Source organism: Chionomys nivalis, chromosome 9 (genome assembly GCF_950005125.1).
Source record: "Chionomys nivalis chromosome 9, mChiNiv1.1, whole genome shotgun sequence".
NCBI lineage: Eukaryota > Metazoa > Chordata > Mammalia > Rodentia > Cricetidae > Chionomys > Chionomys nivalis.
Window position 1 is genome coordinate 36,310,867 of NC_080094.1, and position 18,429 is coordinate 36,329,295.

Sequence of the window (18,429 nt, forward strand, 5' to 3'; positions counted from 1 at the left end):
CTTTTTTTAAATTTCTTTATTGATTTTCTATGGAGTTTCACATCGTGCATCCCAATTCTGCTCACCTTCCTGATCCCGCATATCCTCCCCTCAACTCTGTAGTGCCCCCTCCACAAAAGAATACAAAACAAAGCAAGCAAGCAAGCAAGCAAACAAACAAAAGCAAGAACATCCCAAAACAAAACAAAGCCACTGCCAACAGAAACAACACCAAAAAAAAAAAAATAATAATAATAACAATAGTAATAATTCTGCTTCTCTTTCTTTTCTGCCTCTCCAACACCTCTTTCTTTGTCCTGGTGGCATTGGAGGCAACACTGTTTCATAGTTTACCCTTCAACCCATCAGCTTTACTAGCAAATGTTCATTGCAATGAGTCTCTGGTCTGGTTCAAGGCCATTGTCCTCACTGGATCCTCACTGACCTCCTTTGGGTATTGTTCCATAGGACCAGTAACTTCAATGAGCTTCAGCAGGTCCTAGATGGGATAGATGCTAGGGTGGGCCAACCTGAGGCCAGGCTGTGGACCTAGGTGGGAGCTGAGCTTGTCAATTCATGCTACTGGGGCCACCCTCCTCAGCTGAAGGGGTAGAGTCACCTCCTTTAAGACCACTTCCTCAGGGTAGGTTCTCCCTTGCCTGTGATGAGGGGTGGAGCCTTCTCTCCTGAGTGCGGGGAGGGGGACAGCTCTCTTGCTGCAATATCAAGGGAGAGGCAAGGCCAGCTTTCGCAAGACCATCGAAAGGCAGAGCCCACTCAGCAGGACCCTCTGACTTCATCCCACATAGTTCCTAAGGCCTCCTGAGGTGACACGGGCCACAGACATCAACACAGACCCCAGCTGCAACTGGACCATAGACCCAGAAATAGCCCTCGGTAGTACCTTGGGTCTGGACATTCTGGTTCTGGGTAGAAGCAATGACCACTTAGGTAAGGATGATTCTGGCGCTCGATACCACCAAGGCCACAGGTTGCCTCCTCCCCCCCCCCCCCCCGCCCCCAGCCCTGGGCTTCTATGTGACCTTTGTTGGCAGTATGGGACTTAGACTTCAACATAGCTCCAGACACAGTTCTTGGCAGCACCTGGGGCTGGATTCCCCCACTGCCCCAGATGGCAGTGCAAGCCCTAGCTGACATGACCCTCAGCTGCAGTTCTGGCCTGGATGTCACCATGACATTGAGTAGCAGCACAGGCAACACAGATATGCATGTATTCTGGCCCTGGAACACTAACCTGGACTCAGACGGTTGATCTGACCCTGGGCAACTCACGGCCCTGAGTAAACCTAATGATTCTTGTCACATAGTAAAAGGGAATGGAGGAAGCAGTCCCATCAGGTGACAGAATGTCAAGCTGAACAAAAGCAACATGAAACCCAGCTATGGAAACACAGATTCACAGTAGCAAATCAGCTGGCAGAGTGGAGCACTGTGACATGAGAGCCACCTCCATCAGAAAGCTGTGGGGCTGCACCAGGTGACCTCAGAGCTAAATTGAACTTAGAAACAGGCATTTGGTTTTGTTGTAAAGAATCATTTTGGAGCGGTAAGATGGCAATCCACTAGGAAATGCAGCAATGACAAACATATGCATGGCAAAGAAATTCGCAAATCCGTGAAACAAAACCTGACAGAAATGGAGGAAGAGAAAAATTTACAATTATAGTAGAAACTTGGGTATTCTGCTCTTGATACTAGATGAAGCAGCAGACAGCTATAGGATTCTTCTCCTCCAAACAGAAAAATAGACAGTTTTCTCAAGAATGTGTACAAACTAGGTGTAAAACAAGCCCCAATAAATTTAAAATAATTGGAATCATGCAGTGTACATTTTCTCCAACTGCAATAAAATTAAAAATAAATAACAGAAAAAATGGGAAGCTTACAAATATGCGGAAATGAAACAACACATTCCAAAACTGGAATGGGTCAGAGAAGAAATCAAAAGTTAGAAAACATTTTGAGATCAATAAATGTGAAGGATACAACCAAACTTATTGGATATAACTAAGCAGTGTTTCATGTGAAATAGCCATGGTGCCTATGTCAGAAAAAAAAAGATCTCAGATTAATAATCTGTCACTGGGAAAAGTAGAATAAGTTAAAGTCAAATCTAATAGAAAAAGAGAAAAAAATACAACAAAACCTAAGCTGGCAATAGAGAATTTGCTTCTTCAAATGACACAAGCCTTTAATCCTCGCACTTGGGGATGGGGGCAGAGGCAAGTGGATCTCTGTGAATTCCCCAGTCTACAGAGTGAGTGCCCAGATAGTCAAGGCTACACAGAGAAAGCCTGTCTTTAAAAATAAAAAAAAAATGATAACTGATCATGAGAATACTCAAATTAGTAAAGTCAGGAAGGAACAGGAGACATCACTGCTGACTGGGTGGAGAGAGCTATTCTGAAGTGATCTCCTAGGTAGCTGTATGTTAACACAATAGAGCATTTAAGAAATGAATACATCATAAGGAAGCCTTTGATACAAAATCTGATTCATAAGAAAAATCTGAATAGACTTATAGCAAGGAAAAACACTAAATTACTGATTTACAACTTCTAAAATGACCAAACCCAGATGATATCACTGGTAAATTCAACCAAATGTTTAACAGGTAATTTATACCAATTCTTCTTAAATAATTCAAAAATATTAAAGAAAAGGAAACTGCTAAATTCACTAAAGTCAATATTATCCTTGGATCAAAGGTATTGACTAGTATCAAGCTTTAGACTAGTATCTCAAATGTTTTGGTGAGAATTATTTTTAAAATCATGTTGCAGGTAGCACATTTATAACAGGTAGCAAGTCATAACACACTTATCCCATGCTCTACATTTTCAGGCTCTTCTTGAAACTGTCTTGGGCCCCTTGGCTACTGTTAGAGCCAGCAAGGCTCAGACTGAGGCCATCAGAAGCTGGATAAGCATAGAGGATGGGAGATGGAGAGATGGGAATCCCTACAACTCTCGATGAGCCTGTTGAGTCATGGAATCTACCATCTGAGACTTCTCACCATGCAAGAATGATAAAGGTCATTTAATAAAATCTATCCCTCTTTGAGTTCTCCATTACTTACAGCTGATTGCATTGCATTCATCAGTATCCAGTCCTTAGTGAGAGAAGCAGAACTGACGTTAGTCATCTGCACATGGATGTACTCATTTCAGTGACTTAGTCTGGGAATGAGTACTCTGTTCCAACTTCCAAAAATAAATTACTTGCCACTAGCATTTTAACTATCAATCACGCTCAATGGCAGGTAGGTTCAGAATAGTCCTTTCTTCAACAGAATCCTCCACTTCAAACCGCTGAAGAGATGACTGATTCCAAGCCTACTATTTTTCTCTTCTAAAATGCCATCAAATGTGAAGCTGATGTTGCTGAAGGCCTATGAGGGACACAACACTGAGAACAGTGGCAGTGGGATGGTGTGAGGATGGTGAACACGTCCAGTTCTACCTTACTTGGCAAAGCCTTAAGTGCAACTTAAATGGCATTGCTTAAAACTCGAACTCCCTTAAGTTGTCTGGGAAATCTGGAAGATGAGTAGCTGCCTCTCTGTCTTCGCTTATCTCATATCCATTCCATATCCAACTAGCGTTAGATTAAAAAAAATATTTTTTAAAAGTGAACCTGAACTGAGCATGCACAGCTATTATTCATTGTCACTGTCCTCTAAACAACAAACTGTGAGAAGCATTTACAGTCTTCATGTTGATTATGCATCATGATTAGTCTAAAGTGATCTTAAGTAATTGGTGAACACATGTAGGTTATATAAATTTTCATAGCATTTTACACATTATCAGTAAAGAGACTTGAATATCAGTAGAGTTTGCTCTTTTTGATTGGTCCTGGAAACAATACCCCATGGCTACCAAATAATGAATGTATTTATACAATAGCATTGCATCATGTATTTTACATAAAAACCATTTAAAACACTTTATTCATTCTTGTGACTCAGACTAACTAGTCACTAAGAATTAACAAGGTTGTTAAACACTTTATTTTCTACCTGTTTATTACCAGTAAACAGAAACAAAATTGTTTCATACATTAATTTTTATTGAAAATAGATTTTTCATATGACAAATTTCCCCTTTACCAATTGCTTCCAGATTCCCCCTCTATGAACTAGAAATAAACAGGCAGAAAATAAAAATTTGAACAAACGCTATTTAAAGTAAAACCAAACAAAATACGATGCAGAATCCTGGATTATATAATGGGGACAAAAGTTATAGGAAAAATAGATGGAATCCAAATAAACTCTATAGTTCACCATAGTTTGCAAATATTAATTTTGTAATAATTACAGAGGTATCATGATGTTGTAAGATACTAGGATAAACTGAGTGAAAAAGAGTTCCAGGAATTTTCTGTCTGTATCTCTTTTGTAAATCTAATTTTTTTCAAAATAAGAGCATCGTATATCTGTCTCTGTCTCTCTGTCTCTGTCTTTCTCTCTCCAGAGATAGAAACAGAGACAGAGAGCAAGAGAGGGAGAGAGAGCTGCTTCTGTTCAGATTATGTCATCTGATTCCTTTAGCAAACAGTCATGTTTGATAAAGCCTCATAGACACAACATTTTCCTGGTAGTAGTCACTCTGTGCTTTAAGATACCTGATTTAGTTACTACTGATGGAAGCTTTCTGAAGACTGAACCAATACACAGATTAACATCTATATAGATAAAGGTAGCCCAGATAAAGGAAGGGTTCACCTGCTGGTTTTCAACCAGAAAAACGTCCCTGTTGTTGAGCCATAATTCCAATGGGATCAAGAGCTACTTTCATTTTTGTCTGTAGCAAAGAAGAGCAAACAAATGGTAAGCATATATAAAAATGCTATAATAAAACTCATTACTTTGTATAATTTTTAAGAACTATTAAAAATTGAAATTGTAAAAATGTATCTGTCAGAAGTAAATATATAGCCGGGCGGTGGTGGCGCACGCCTTTAATCCCAGCACTCGGGAGGCAGAGGCAGGTGGATCTCTGTGAGTTCAAGGCCAGCCTGGTCTACAAGAGCTAGTTCCAGGACAGGAACCTAAAAAGCTACAGAGAAACCCTGTCTCGAAAATTAAAAAAAAACAAAAAAACAAAAAAAGAAGTAAATATATTTCCTTTTTCTCAAAAAAGAAAAGAAAAACTACATGTAAAACCTTCCATTTCTGCCTTAGAATGTGAAGGAGTAGAACCTAGAAGGACATCATCTTGCTAAAAAACTCAGTTTAATGCTGAAAAGTAATTCCCAAAGGCAACTCAGGCATGAAATAGGGAAGGTGGAAATCTACTGGGTCCACAAAGTTAAATAGCATTTAGCTTTGATGTAATTATAGCCCTGAATCAACTGATTCAACCAACAAATGAAGACAGAGATACAGTGATAAACAGGTAGATCTTCTCTTGGCTCTCACACCCTTAGGAGTCCCCAGGAGTCAGAAAAAGTGGAGCACTCTTTCAAATCCCATGAGTCACGATTATTTCTGCAGGGAGTACTTTGGAAATTCTGGACTAAATATTACATTGGCATTAACACTAGGAAGTTCTCTGGCAATTGCAGAATAAAGAACTTGAGGACTCGAGATGGAATAAAACGTCCACCAAGATGATGAAAGCGGTTGTCCAGAGGTAAAGGGGCCCACATCTCTCCTGAAGCTCTCATTTCTCTCTTGGAATCTTTCCACCCAATTGCTACATGCCTTTATCTTCTTGGCTCATCATTCAAGCCCTTGGTCAATTGTTTCATGGTTGATGAAACATTCCCTCCCTCTTCTAGACAACGTTACAACATCTTTCTCCAAAGTCCCACAGTAACCTCCACGATTCTCTATTACCTGTGACTCTTTCCACCTGGATTCAGGCTGAGCATTAAGCAACTAATACTTATTAAGCTTGTTGAATTTAAAATACAAATAAAAGGTGGAGGAGAACAGGAGGGATCAGGAAGGTCATGTTGGGGAAGGTACAAAAGGGAGAGTAAGGAAATAGATATCCTGATAGAGGAAACCATTTTTGGGTTAGCGAGAAACCTGACATGAGAAAAATTCCCAGGAATCCACAAGGATGATGTCAGCTAAGAATCTAAGCAGTAGTGGAGAAGGTTCCTTAAGTGTCCTTCCCCTGTAATCAGATTGATGACTATTTTAATTGTCATCATACAACCTTCATCCAGTAACTCATGAGGCAGATACAGAAATCCACAACTACGCACTGTGCCGAGCTCATAGAGCCCAGTTGGAGAGAGGAAAAAGTGATAATTTGAGCAAAGAAGTTAAGACCATAATGGGAAAACCCACAAAAACAACTGACCTGAGCTAGTGGGAGCTACAGACAAAAATGAAAGGAGCTCTTGATCCCATTGGAATTATGGTTCAACAACAGGGACATTTTTCTGGTTGAAAACCAGCAGGTGAACCGTTCCTTTATCTGGGCTACCTTTATCTATAGAGATGCTAATCTGTGTATTGGTTCTCATGGTAGCGATTAAATTCTTCTATGTTAAGAAGTTGAAAAGCTTCCAAAGTCACATGGTCTTAGGAAAATCTATCTAGTAAAATTAATCTGAAAACAGTGTAGATCAAAAGTTACAGAAAGATATACTTTATATATGTGTATTTCATTGTAAATTTTACCTCAGATTAAAAAAACTATTTACAAATATTTAAGTCTAGTTCATGGATCACATGCTTAGTAGTTTGGGGACAAAGTGTAATGTCTCTACAACTTCTCTGAAATGCACAATATGTACGAATTTACAAATAAACAGAGGGATAGATAAATGCGTAGATTTACAACAGAATATAACAAAATATCAGTTGTAGAATGTAAATGATAGCTTTCTGAGCATTTCTTGTAGCGTTTTTAAAAACATTCTGTAAGTTTGCAAACACTTGTAATGAAATTCTGTAATAAAAGGTTTTGGTCTAGTCACAAAAATACAGATGCATGGTTAGCTTATACATGTAACGAGATGTTTAGTCAGTTACTTGACTAAGACTCCGTTTTCTCATCTGTAAAATGAGCACAAGAACACTTTAATCTTGTTTGGATATTTGAAGACTGAATAAATTAGTATTATGCAAAGTTCTTAACTGTAGGACAATGTAAAAATTTATTAGTTAAATTTTAGAAAATTATTTTTTTGTATGAAGTCACTGATGGCAAAGTAGATTGAACTGACTTTTCTTAGGCATCAGATTCTGAGGAATGGAGGATTTATTGGTACCTAATGACAAGTCCACGTGTCTGAGGGAATTAACCAGCTTCTTCCTAATCTAGGCAGATTTTATTTTCTTCTAAGAGGTGGTAAGATTCATATTGACGCAAATGAGCTACATTTCATTTCTATCTTCAGCACGTCCTACTTTTAAAAGCTTGATTCTAGCCCCAGGTTTGGAATATAGCACAAGTACTGTGTGTATCCCCCACAAAAATGTCTGGTGCCCGGCTGTCCAAAACAATCTAGTGACAAGGGATTTTTACAAAGATAGTATCTTTCCTTCTTTCTCTCCTTCCCTCCCCCTTCCTCCTTCTCTTCTTCTCCCCTCCCCTCTTCCCTCCTACCTTCCTCTACTCTCTATCTTTCTCTCTCTAACAGATTCTCACAGTCGGGCTGGTTCTGATTCTCAGATCTCCATCTCCTATGTGCCAGGTTATAGGTGTGGGCTACCACACCCAGGTGAAGCAGATTCTTATTAGTCACCATGTTCTCCCACAATGGTTATAGCATGATAGCAGGCTGTAAACGTTGACAGTTGCAATAAATTCTATGCATCATACAGAAGAGATAATTTTTTTAAACTCAGTCCTAATGAGGCAAGAGTGTTTACTATTCCTGCAGAGGATCTGAATTTGATTCCAGTATGTCAGGCAACTCACAGGTTCCAGAGGATCCAATGCTCTCTTTTACACTCCACATTCACTCATTCACACACACACACACACACACACAGAGAGAGAGAGAGAGAGAGAGAGAGAGAGAGAGAGAGAGAGAGAGAGAGATGGGGGAGGGAGGGAGAGAGAGGAGGTGAGAATTGAATATGAAATGGCTAAAATGAAAGAGGGAATATCATGAGTGATACCTAAGTTTTTGATCACAAAAAAGATAAAGTTTGTTTTTTTTTTTTTTTTTAATTGAGAAGAGAAGACCATAACCAGAACAGATTTGAGCAATGGAGAGAGGAGTATCAGGAACTCAGTTGCTTATAAGTTAAGTTTAAGAACTTTTTGCTCATCTAAGGACAGAGGGACAGAGATTAAATTGGGTGTCAAGTGTGTGTGTGTGTGTGTGCGCGCACGCGCACGTAATAACTGTTTGCAAATACCTGTTTGGAGGTCCTGTTGGGAAGCTCTGCTGATCGTAAGTTGCAGTCTATCTTGGCAGCTCTCTCCAAGCTCAGCAACGTGGAGGGCTTTATTCCCCCAACAGAAGCTTCCTGATCCCTAACTAACCTTAGCTGAAGGATGTCTCTAGGCCTGGATGCCTGACTTATCTCAACGATGACACTTAACGTAGCTCCTGCAAATGTGTTTCCCCTGTTCCTCACATGATCTAGGTTAATGCTCCAGCCATTTTGATAGGGCTGCGCTTCCACTGGTATAGTTATAAGGAAGGAGCACAACACAATACAAATTAGGGTTTATCCTCATGCTTCCCACTCCTACATATTTCCTAGATTGTGAAATAAAGTTGTGTTGCCATAGTGAAGTCATCTATCCAGAGGGTTATTGCCATCATATCCAGAGACGCCTGATCCTGGTTCCCCAGTTCGGCTCCCTCCACCCTCATGGAGCAGTGACCAATGATCCCCGAGGAAGAATGAGACCCACAAATACATAGTGTAGGTATAGTGAAGAGGCAAGATCAGACCATCATGAAAGATAGATAGCACTATGAAGAGCCAATGGTGTAACTGGAAAAATAGAAGAGGTGCAAGAGTTGAGCCTGGGGTTGGTTGCCATTGTTTACAGGTTAGAGACATGAGCAAGAAACAAGAACAGACACTAGAAATGAATAGTTCCTGACAAAGGAGGAAAATCAAGAGCAGGCATGTCTTAAGAAAAAAGGGTACCAGTCATTTTTTTCATTACTTTTTGCAATCCTGAAGTTAAGTATTTACAAAGAGATTTATTTCACTGACAATCTTAGAGGCTGAGTCTCCAAGCAGCAGAGTGCTGGCCCTGGCAAGGGTTCCCTTGACTCTATTACTTCGTGGAAAAGAATAAGAGATCACTTATAGACAAAGAGATTTTACTTAAGGACTGGATGCCCTCTTGTGACTTCCTCTCATGAGGGCTAATGCAGGCTCTCGCAAGAACTACCTTCATTATTTCCATGGGCAGTCTCTGTTATCTAATCAGTTTTCATTAGGCTTAGCTTTCGAAAGTCCTTTCACCTTGGTGCCACCATACCGAGTACCAAGGCTTTAACATGTGAACTCTTGGAGGAAATTCTCAGTCAACACTCAGACAATAGTAAAGGGGAAGTGAATAGTTGTGACAAATACTTCTGGTAAGCCAAACCATGTGAAGATTGCTAAGTTTCCACTGGATGAGGAACTCAGAGTTTATGTTTGAAATTTACTGCGCTCCTACTATACCAGACACTCCTACAATAGCAGTAGAGGGGAAAGGGTTGACAGGTAATTTTAATACATAATATTGGGCTTCACTATAGGCAGAAAGAGAAATAAATTTACTAAGGATGTGTAGTGGTGTAAAGAGACAATCACAAGAATTCTAGCTTGTGCGTTCCTAGACCAGATGTGAATACAACAGCCCAGGAATGTGAAGATGAACAGACCATTTGTTGCCTTCCCAGGTTCATTTTGGATTTTGTGTGGAAGGTATTTGAGTTGCTGCATTAGGATTTTGTAGTTAGGTACATCTCTAGTTTAAGAGTTAAGCACGTGAACCTTCATACCAAACAAAATAAAACTGAACAAAATAAGGCAAATGTTTGTTTACAACCTGAGAAAAGGCAGGCATCGTGGGCCAAAGTAGAGAGTAATGGGTGTTCAAAACAAACTCCTCAAAACGTAAGTGTAAGTACCGAAAATGGTTATGAAAGCATGACTTCTCTATGCATTTTTAAAGAAATAGAATGCCTATATGTCCATTCCCTATTGATGATTCGTACTTCACTACATTGAAAACAACCACCATTTGGAAACGTGCCATTTGGCAGAGCTCAGATGGGACACAGGAATGAATTGAAACGGACAGGCCCCCAGGAGAGTGAAGCCCCCATGAAGCTCGCTCACTCACATGGTGGGCAAGTTAGTGAGTCATCTCGTCTAAGAACATACACCGCACAATTTCTTCTTAGACTTGGGCTTTACCTTATCTACTTGGGTTCCTGATAAGAATGCTATCTAAGTTCTAAGAGCTACTATTCTCTTAAGACTGGGTTCTCTCTTGAAGACTTCTTGAGCTGAGTCTCAGGAGTTCCAGGTTGCCCCTTAGTCATTCTATATTAGCTATGTAAGCCATTAGGTCAAATCTAGATTCCAGGGGAACAGCATGAGATTCTGTCTCTCAATGGGAAAATGCCATAAAAAATCCACAGTCACCGTTCACTTACTGTGCCACCTATTATTTGCAGATACCAGTCCTTTTTAGAAAAGATTGCATATCGTTAGCTTCTGAAAGTGACTGCCATTCTAAAGTACCAGGCAACTTAGCTCTAGGGCTCCTGATAGGCTAAACTCTGTGTCCCCATGACTCAAGGTCACGAAGGCATCTATGTTCTTTAACTCAGAATTGTTTACAGTGAAGCATGGAGTTGAGTCGTTCACTGTCTTGGTGTGTCTGTGGTTGGACAGTGTTGTATAGGCAAAACTCTAATGCGTGAGTGTAGAGTTACTTGTGAAAAAGACCTCACATTTTTATTAGGAACCAAAGAGGAAGGACAAATCAACCCATAGTACCTACAACCCATACTAACACTATCCTTTAATGTTGGATGCCATGGGCCTCTTTGCAATGGGGGAGCGAAACTCACTCCTAATACTGGTTTGTGTTTAGAGAGGCAGTGTAAATTAAGGAACAAAGCCTTGTGATCAAGGATTGAGCAAACCTTATTTCCAAACTTTGTTTTGATTATTATAATCAGGTGACTTTGATTAAGCTTTTTGTTTCCTCACTGCGGAAGCAAGTCAAGTAGAACGCAGTGAGATAGTGGCTGTAAGACACTTAGAGTGCCCGGTGCTTTGAAAGAGCTCAGTGCATGTTGGGGAGTATTATAATTATTTTTGTGGTTAATTTAGACACTTTCAACTACAGAATGGTGTGCAGTAGGAAGGACAGCAGGGTGTTGCTGGATTCTGAGCTTACAGTGGGAGCCCAAGTCCTTCCGGGTGAATGACTCATGGCACAGATTTTTTCTCTAGCTGTTTGTGGCCTTGAGAAGTGACTTATGCTCTTAGCACCTGAGTTTTCTTATCTATACAAAAATGAAAATAAAGATCAGTTTAGCAATATTGCTATTATGTTAAATGACTGACACCAAGCAGTGACTGAAAATTTTGTTAGTTTTTTCACTGGAGTTGTCTTGATCTACATGATGAGATCTTCAAACTGCATTCCAGCCTGATTTCTCACTTCACAGACAAAGCTAAGAAAGTGGGTCTTTATTTCTCTGTGATTCTATGGCGATCCCTCCTCCATCCCCATCGTCTCACCTTTTTTCAATTGAAATTTGTTTTTTAAAAACAACCTTTCCTCACTTTACATACCAATCCCAGTTCCCATTCTCTCCCCTTTTCCTGCTCCCCTATCTTTCCCCCACCCCATCCACCCATCCACTCCCCAGAGAGAGAGGATAAGGGTTCTCATGGGGAGTCTATAAGGTCTAACACATCACTTTGAGGCAGGACCAAGGCCCTCACTACTATATCTAGATTGAGCAAGATATCCCTCCACAGAGAATGGACTCCAAAAAGCCAGTTCAACTAGGAATAAATCCTGGTCCCACTGCCAGTGGCCCTAGTCTGCCCCAGCCATACAACTGTCACCCACATTCAGAGGACCTAGTTTGGTTTTATGCTGGTTCCTTCACTGTCAGTCCAGAGTCAGTGGGCTCCCTCTCACCTTTTAAAAAAAATATATATTTTTCCTATTTTTTTCTGTGGAATTAAGACATTTTCAATGTTGGGTTCTAAATGTCCCCATAGATTTTTTCATTTAATTTTGTGAATTGTAAACATTTTCCTGGCCTATAATATGGCTTTTGATGATTTTATAGTATTGTCTTTTTTTAATATGTAATTTTGGTTTTGTCATTCAAAAGAAATGCTTGATTTTTATGCTGATAAGTTTTTAGCCTCTTCTTTTGTGGATCTTGAATATTTTTTGTCTGTTTTGTTTTTTGAGACAGGGTCTCATTATTTAGCTCTGGATATCTTGGAACTAGCTCTGTAGTCCAGGCTGGCACTGAACTCACAGAGATCCTCCTGCTTCTGCTTCCTGAGTGCTGGGATTAAAGGTGTCCACCTCTTCTGCCCAGCTTGTATCTTGAATTTTATGCTTAATTACAATAGCTTTCTCTATGTAAATACTATTTTTAAAATATAGAATATCCTCTATTTTATGTATGAATTTTATAATCTGTATATTTTTTGTTCATATAAAAGGCTCTAATTATTTCATGTATAACTTAGTACTAAGTATCCCTCATTATTTTATCCTTTCAAATAATGTTTTTCTATTTATTTTCTTTTATTATTTTTCCATATAATTTAAAATTTTCTGGCTTAAAACATATTATATTCACATGAAATTTATAGATGACAATAGACAAAACTGGAAAATTTTCATCTTGATATTTCTATCAATATTATAGGATTTCTTTTTGTTCATGGCTCTCAGTAGTGTCTTATCATTACCTCTAAATTATTTTGTACTTTAATTTTAAATCTTTTCCTATGGTTTTTTTTTTTAATCTTGGCACTATTGTAAGGGCTTTCTCCCTTCAAATATATATATTTGTATAAAAATTTATATATATTTGTATAAATATTTATATAAAAATAAATAAATCTTTAATATTTATTAATATTATTATTTATTAATATTTATTAATAATAAATAAGATTTATTTATTTTTATTTTCTTTATATGAGTGTTTTGTTTCTATGTATATAAGTGAACAGCACATGTGCATTGTGATTGTGAAGGTCAGAAGAGGGTGCCAGATCTCCTGAAGACGGAGTTATGGGGGGTTGTGAGCCACCATGTGGGTGCTGAGACTTGAACCCTGGTCCCCTGAAAAAAAGCAAGTGCTCTTATCCACTGAGCCATCTCTACAGTCCATCCCTTCATTTATATTGCAAATTTTAAGTTTTCACTGTATTTTATGTTACTATGTAAAGTTTTAAATTTTTATACTGTTAAAAATTGTTGATATTGTCATGGTTCTGCTCTATGAAAATTCATGGAAATAATATGGGATTTGATATCTTCTTTGCTAAATTCAGTGGGTAAGGTTTGTGTACATCACTTAATAGTATAATTCAGTCTTCTGTGATGACGAAATTACAATTATCTAAATCTCAAGCATGGTCTACATAGCTCGGTGCTTATGCATTTTTTTCCTAAGATGGTGGTGGCAATCCCTCTGATCCCTCCAATAGCTTTTATACTGTGACTATCCAGTTCCTCCAGCTAGAAAGCACAGTCTATTTATCCTCCCTTTGCTTCTGGGATGGAGTCCTTTCCTCTAATTTCTGATAGGTTCCTTACTGCCATCTAGGATTAGTTCCCTAACATCCTTGTCTTTCAATATCTCATGGCATGGTCTACAACACTAGCTGCAGAGTCAGAGATATCTCTAGTCTGCTCCTTCAAACTCTCTAACAACCTATCATTCAACTACAAAGCTACTGCCACATTCACATGTCTGGTAATAATTATGAACAACTATTTTGCAACAAATTTCCATTTTGATAAGGTTTTGATTATAAAAACAAAATGTCTGAAATAATATAATTTTATCAAGATAAAAAGTTATGAAAGTAACAATACAGGATGTTCAAGGGTATAATGTCAGTATTGGCTCAGGTCTTATGAGGATCTTGTGATATGGCATCTTAATTGTGGGAATATATGGGAAAGGAAGAGATCACATCACCAGAAAGGAAGCGGAGTGAGGCTGGTCTCCCTAAATTCCTTTTGAGGTCATGAGTACAGCTAACCCAAGGATCTTCTATTAAGTCTCATTTCTCAGAGACTGTATGTCACTTATCTCTGTTCTCACAGCTAGGGTCACAAGAACTTGCCTGCATTATGTCTATGCCACAAGATTTTTATAAAGGATGAGATTAAGAATGAAGAACAGTTTATATTGAAGAACAAACTTTTGAAGCAATGAATTATCCAAGCCTTGAAAGGATAATATTGACCACTTTCAGTCATCTTGATGGTGAGACTTGGTAACAAATAGAAACCAAAGGCAAAATTGGAAAACTTTGCAACTGTCCAGGAAAGAGATCATAAAATTTAAGGGTATTGAAAGCCAACCAAGCTTCACATGGATATGCTCGTGGGGAGGGAGGCTCAGTTGTTTGGACAATAGCATTCTAACAAGCATAACAACACAGAAGCCATATTAGAAGTGAGCAAAGAATGGACTTAATCGGTGGCGAAAGCCCATTTCAGTTCATCCCTGGGTCATATGAGGCTTAACGAGAAAAGAAAGGCAATAGAATTAAGGCTCAGAAAAGCTCCAGAAAGAAACTCTAGATGTTTTCCGAGTGGGAAAGTTCTGGCTCCTGTTCAGTTGTGAGGTTGGGGTACTGAGCCTACATACAGGAATCCCAGAGTTCACACCAAGCTACACTGGAAGAAAGGGGAGGACGTTCCCAAGTTCCTGCCTAACAGTGTTTATCTTTTGCTTGCTATGCTGGGAAATCGTTTACCAATAGAATACTACAGAATAGCCTGTATGTGAAAGTGGCAACTGGATGTCTGTGTGCGCACAAAGAAGCAGAAGAAAAGCTAAAGAGATCTTCATTCGAACTGGTAGGGTTTGAGGCACTGTTCCGAAATACCTAAGTCCGACAAAGCATTTGAAAGACCACTGACCTCAAACATCTACAAGCTCCCATGGATTGCTTTTGCCAACAGGCAAGACTGTTGGTCAAGACATAGCTTGTTAAGAGGCCCATGAAGTAGAACTTTTGCCTGAGGATCATGATAATAAAGACAACTTTATTCACACTTTAGAAGGATAACATAGGTCCTTTTTACTTCATTCTGTTATGAACTCAGCAGAGTTTATTATTTCAGGGAAATATTTATTAAGACATAACTGAGCACCTTAGTGAAAGCCAATTTCAACTTAGAAACATCTAAATATATCTTAGCAAACAGGATCTTCTCAGAAAGAGCTGTCAGGAAAGTCCACAGTAGTGACATTATGTATGCACTTCCAGAAGCTTCCATGACTAAGTATGTTACGGACTTGTACAGTTACACTCATGTACAGGAGGGACCTTACTCTTATATAGGAATGTCTGTGTTTTCTATTTACTCTTTCAGTTTCAAACACTAGAATATAGTTATGAAATCAAGATAAGTAAAGAAAAGAAAAACTTGTTTCGAAGGCATCTATAGTCAAATAAGATACCCAAGATTCAGAAAAACCTAGGTGGTAAACAGTGTCTAGTGAAACAGGTACTTCAGGGACAAGGGGCATCTTAGCAATGATCTGAGTGGAGGATGTATAGTGCCATGAGCCTTCTAATGCCCTTTCTCTTCATCCTGCTTCAGCCTGAGATTTCTGGTAGGTGCTTCCAAATGTCTTTGGATAAAAGATGGATACACTTAGGGGCCATACCATTTACCACACAAGCCAGGATCCTGAGTGCCCCTTGCGCCTCCCAAGTGGGTGTGCAAATTTGATTCAGAGTATGGAGGCCTGTCCCCAGCCAGACTTCTCTGTTTTAGGTGCTTGGCACAACCTAACATTTTCCTCAAGCAGAGGCTGGCTCACAAGGGGAGGATTCCATGGGGTTCTACACACAGCTCTGCCAATTCCCCCACAGTGAGATTGCCTATCTGTCTATTCAAGCTTGTCCTTAAGGCAGGTTAGCTCACCGTGTGACTCAGACCAGAAAGTCTTGGCAAGGTATGTGACATGCACAGATGCTTTTCTTCAAGAACCCCACAGATTTGAGACGCTATTTTCAATAATTGCTTGAGTCTCTCTTCCCTATTACATACCCTCAAATATTTTATAACAGCAGAGGCCCCAAAGAGGGAAAAATGCGAAATGGAAATAACTGGAAAGTCTGTTTTAAAGACTTTGCTTTACTTTCAGTGTGCAGAACACCCTAAGCTACACTTCCAGAAGTGGTTTTCAGAAAGGGATACTGGAGGAGGGAGTCCAAAGAGAGACCCCAGTCTCTCATCAGATTGTGGCTATGACAATACTCTGTTAAACACCAAAAAAAATTTTTTTTCAACCAGAAAAGCATTTCATATGCATCAAGGACAAGCATTATCTACCCCATGATCTCAGCAAGATTTACCATCACTTCTCTCTATCTCTTTTTTTTTCTGAAGCATTGTGAGTGTAGCAAGTTGCTTGATAGCCCAAAAAGTTTGATCTTTTACAATGTTGATGCCCCCCAAGTGCTTGATAGGAAATGAAAAGTTTACAAACTCTTTATTTTATAAAATCTGGGACCTTGTGACTCTGTCTGCGTCTTCTCTTGTCTACAGAAGAAATTCCCTTTTAGCCACCTCTAAGCTTTGTAGCAGACACACATAACAGATATTAGCTGATTGGCTGAGTCAAGACAATAAAACATCTCCCAAGAGAAACTTTGAGTAAAGACTACCTTAAATTATGCTGCTAAGAAATATGGAAATATTTGGACCATGCAGATTAAGGATGTAGGTGATAGCTTCTTACCTGGGCTTCTTTTGGGATTCCGTTTTTCACACCGTCAGTGCTTTGCCATTTGCTGTGCTGAGTCTTGGGGCTGTGGAAAGTCCCATTAGTAACAGCAGTACCTCTAGGATTGGCCATTGGTGGGAAGCCTTTGAGCCCAGTAGGTTCTCTTTCAGAGGTCTCCTGTAGCTTCAGTTTTCAAGTAGCTGAAGTGATGACATAAAACACTTTGGGGCTGAGCCCTTAAAGGAATCCTACCAGTCAGGCTTTTCCAGAAGAGGAACCACAGCCTATCTATGGACAGGATCTTTAGTGGTTACCTTTTACTAGTCTACTCCAGTGGCATTGTGGACTCCATGGCAACAAGCCTGCTTCTGAAACTACAAAGGAATTTGCCTTGTTAGCTGCTCTCTGAGGCAGAGGAAACTTGGAGACAGAAAATTCCAGGGGTAAACACCGAGGAGGCGGGCTGAGTGGTGGAGAGACTTTTAAAGATATACACAGCACACTCACAGAGTTCACAGTACTGAAGGGCTAGTTACAATTTTTTTCTCCTTACTGAATCCTTTCCCCTTTGCATATAGTTACATTTTTCCACTGCTTATAAATAAAGATTTTTTTTTTATACCAGAACATAACATCCATGAGTCACTGCTAGGAACTGAAGAAGCAAGGTACTGGGGAATTGTTACCTAATGGGTACAGAGTTTCGTTTGGAGTGGAGGAGAAACTTGTTGTCATTGGTCTTTGAACAAGAATGAGTATATATGCAATGTCACTGAACTGTGCAAGTAACGTGATTCAAATGATCAATGTAAATCTTTTCCCATGGTGAATCTTAAAATCACAACACCAACATCTGTAACCCACATATAAACATATATACCATACAACATATAAAATTATGACATGATAAAGTGTCCCAGGCCATCAAAAAATTCAAGACAGACAGAAGTCAGTAAAACAGAACATTCTAATTCTTACCAGTAATGCGTCATTTTTTTAAAAAAATCATATAACCTTAGAGGAGTATTTACCTTCTCTATATCTCAGTTTTTCTGCCCACAAAATGAGACAATGTATTAGTTGAATTAGCTTATATAGGGTGGTAAGAAATGACGCCTGGTCTTGATTTTGCCACTATTCTTCTGTTGTGAGGCAGATGATTACCATAGGGTCCTAGTCCACAAATACCTCTGGCTTACTCATTACTCCTTATTCTTTCAATACAACAATCATAAGATGTCTGTTTCTTCTCATTATCATTAAAGGGAACTGTGGTTTGTTGGGCAATACCAATAGTTTACAGCTGATTATTTCCAAGCTTACCTTGTGGTTTTCCTCTGTCAATATCAGAAAATTCCATTTTAAACTAAAGACCTTAGGAGTAATGTTCTAGGCTATGGTGGCACAGTCCTGTGATCCCACTATTGGGAAGCTAGAGGCATGATGATTGCTAGATATAGGCCAGTTTGGCAGTTTGGAATATGCAGTGAGTTTCAGGCTTGTTTGAACTACTTACTG

At 39.2% G+C, this 18,429-nt stretch overlaps 1 protein-coding gene across 1 annotated transcript in view; it reads right to left on the minus strand.

Annotated features, from left to right (window-relative positions):
• Sptlc3 (serine palmitoyltransferase long chain base subunit 3) overlaps nucleotides 1–17,050 on the minus strand; it is a 114,916-nt gene extending 97,866 nt beyond the window's left edge. Inside the window, exon 1 of the mRNA XM_057780912.1 lies at nucleotides 16,927–17,050. Within this exon, the coding sequence (XP_057636895.1) occupies nucleotides 16,927–17,043 (117 nt within the window). The 5' untranslated portion in view covers nucleotides 17,044–17,050. The remainder of the gene's footprint in view (nucleotides 1–16,926) is intronic.
• Nucleotides 17,051–18,429: the final 1,379 nt, after the last annotated feature.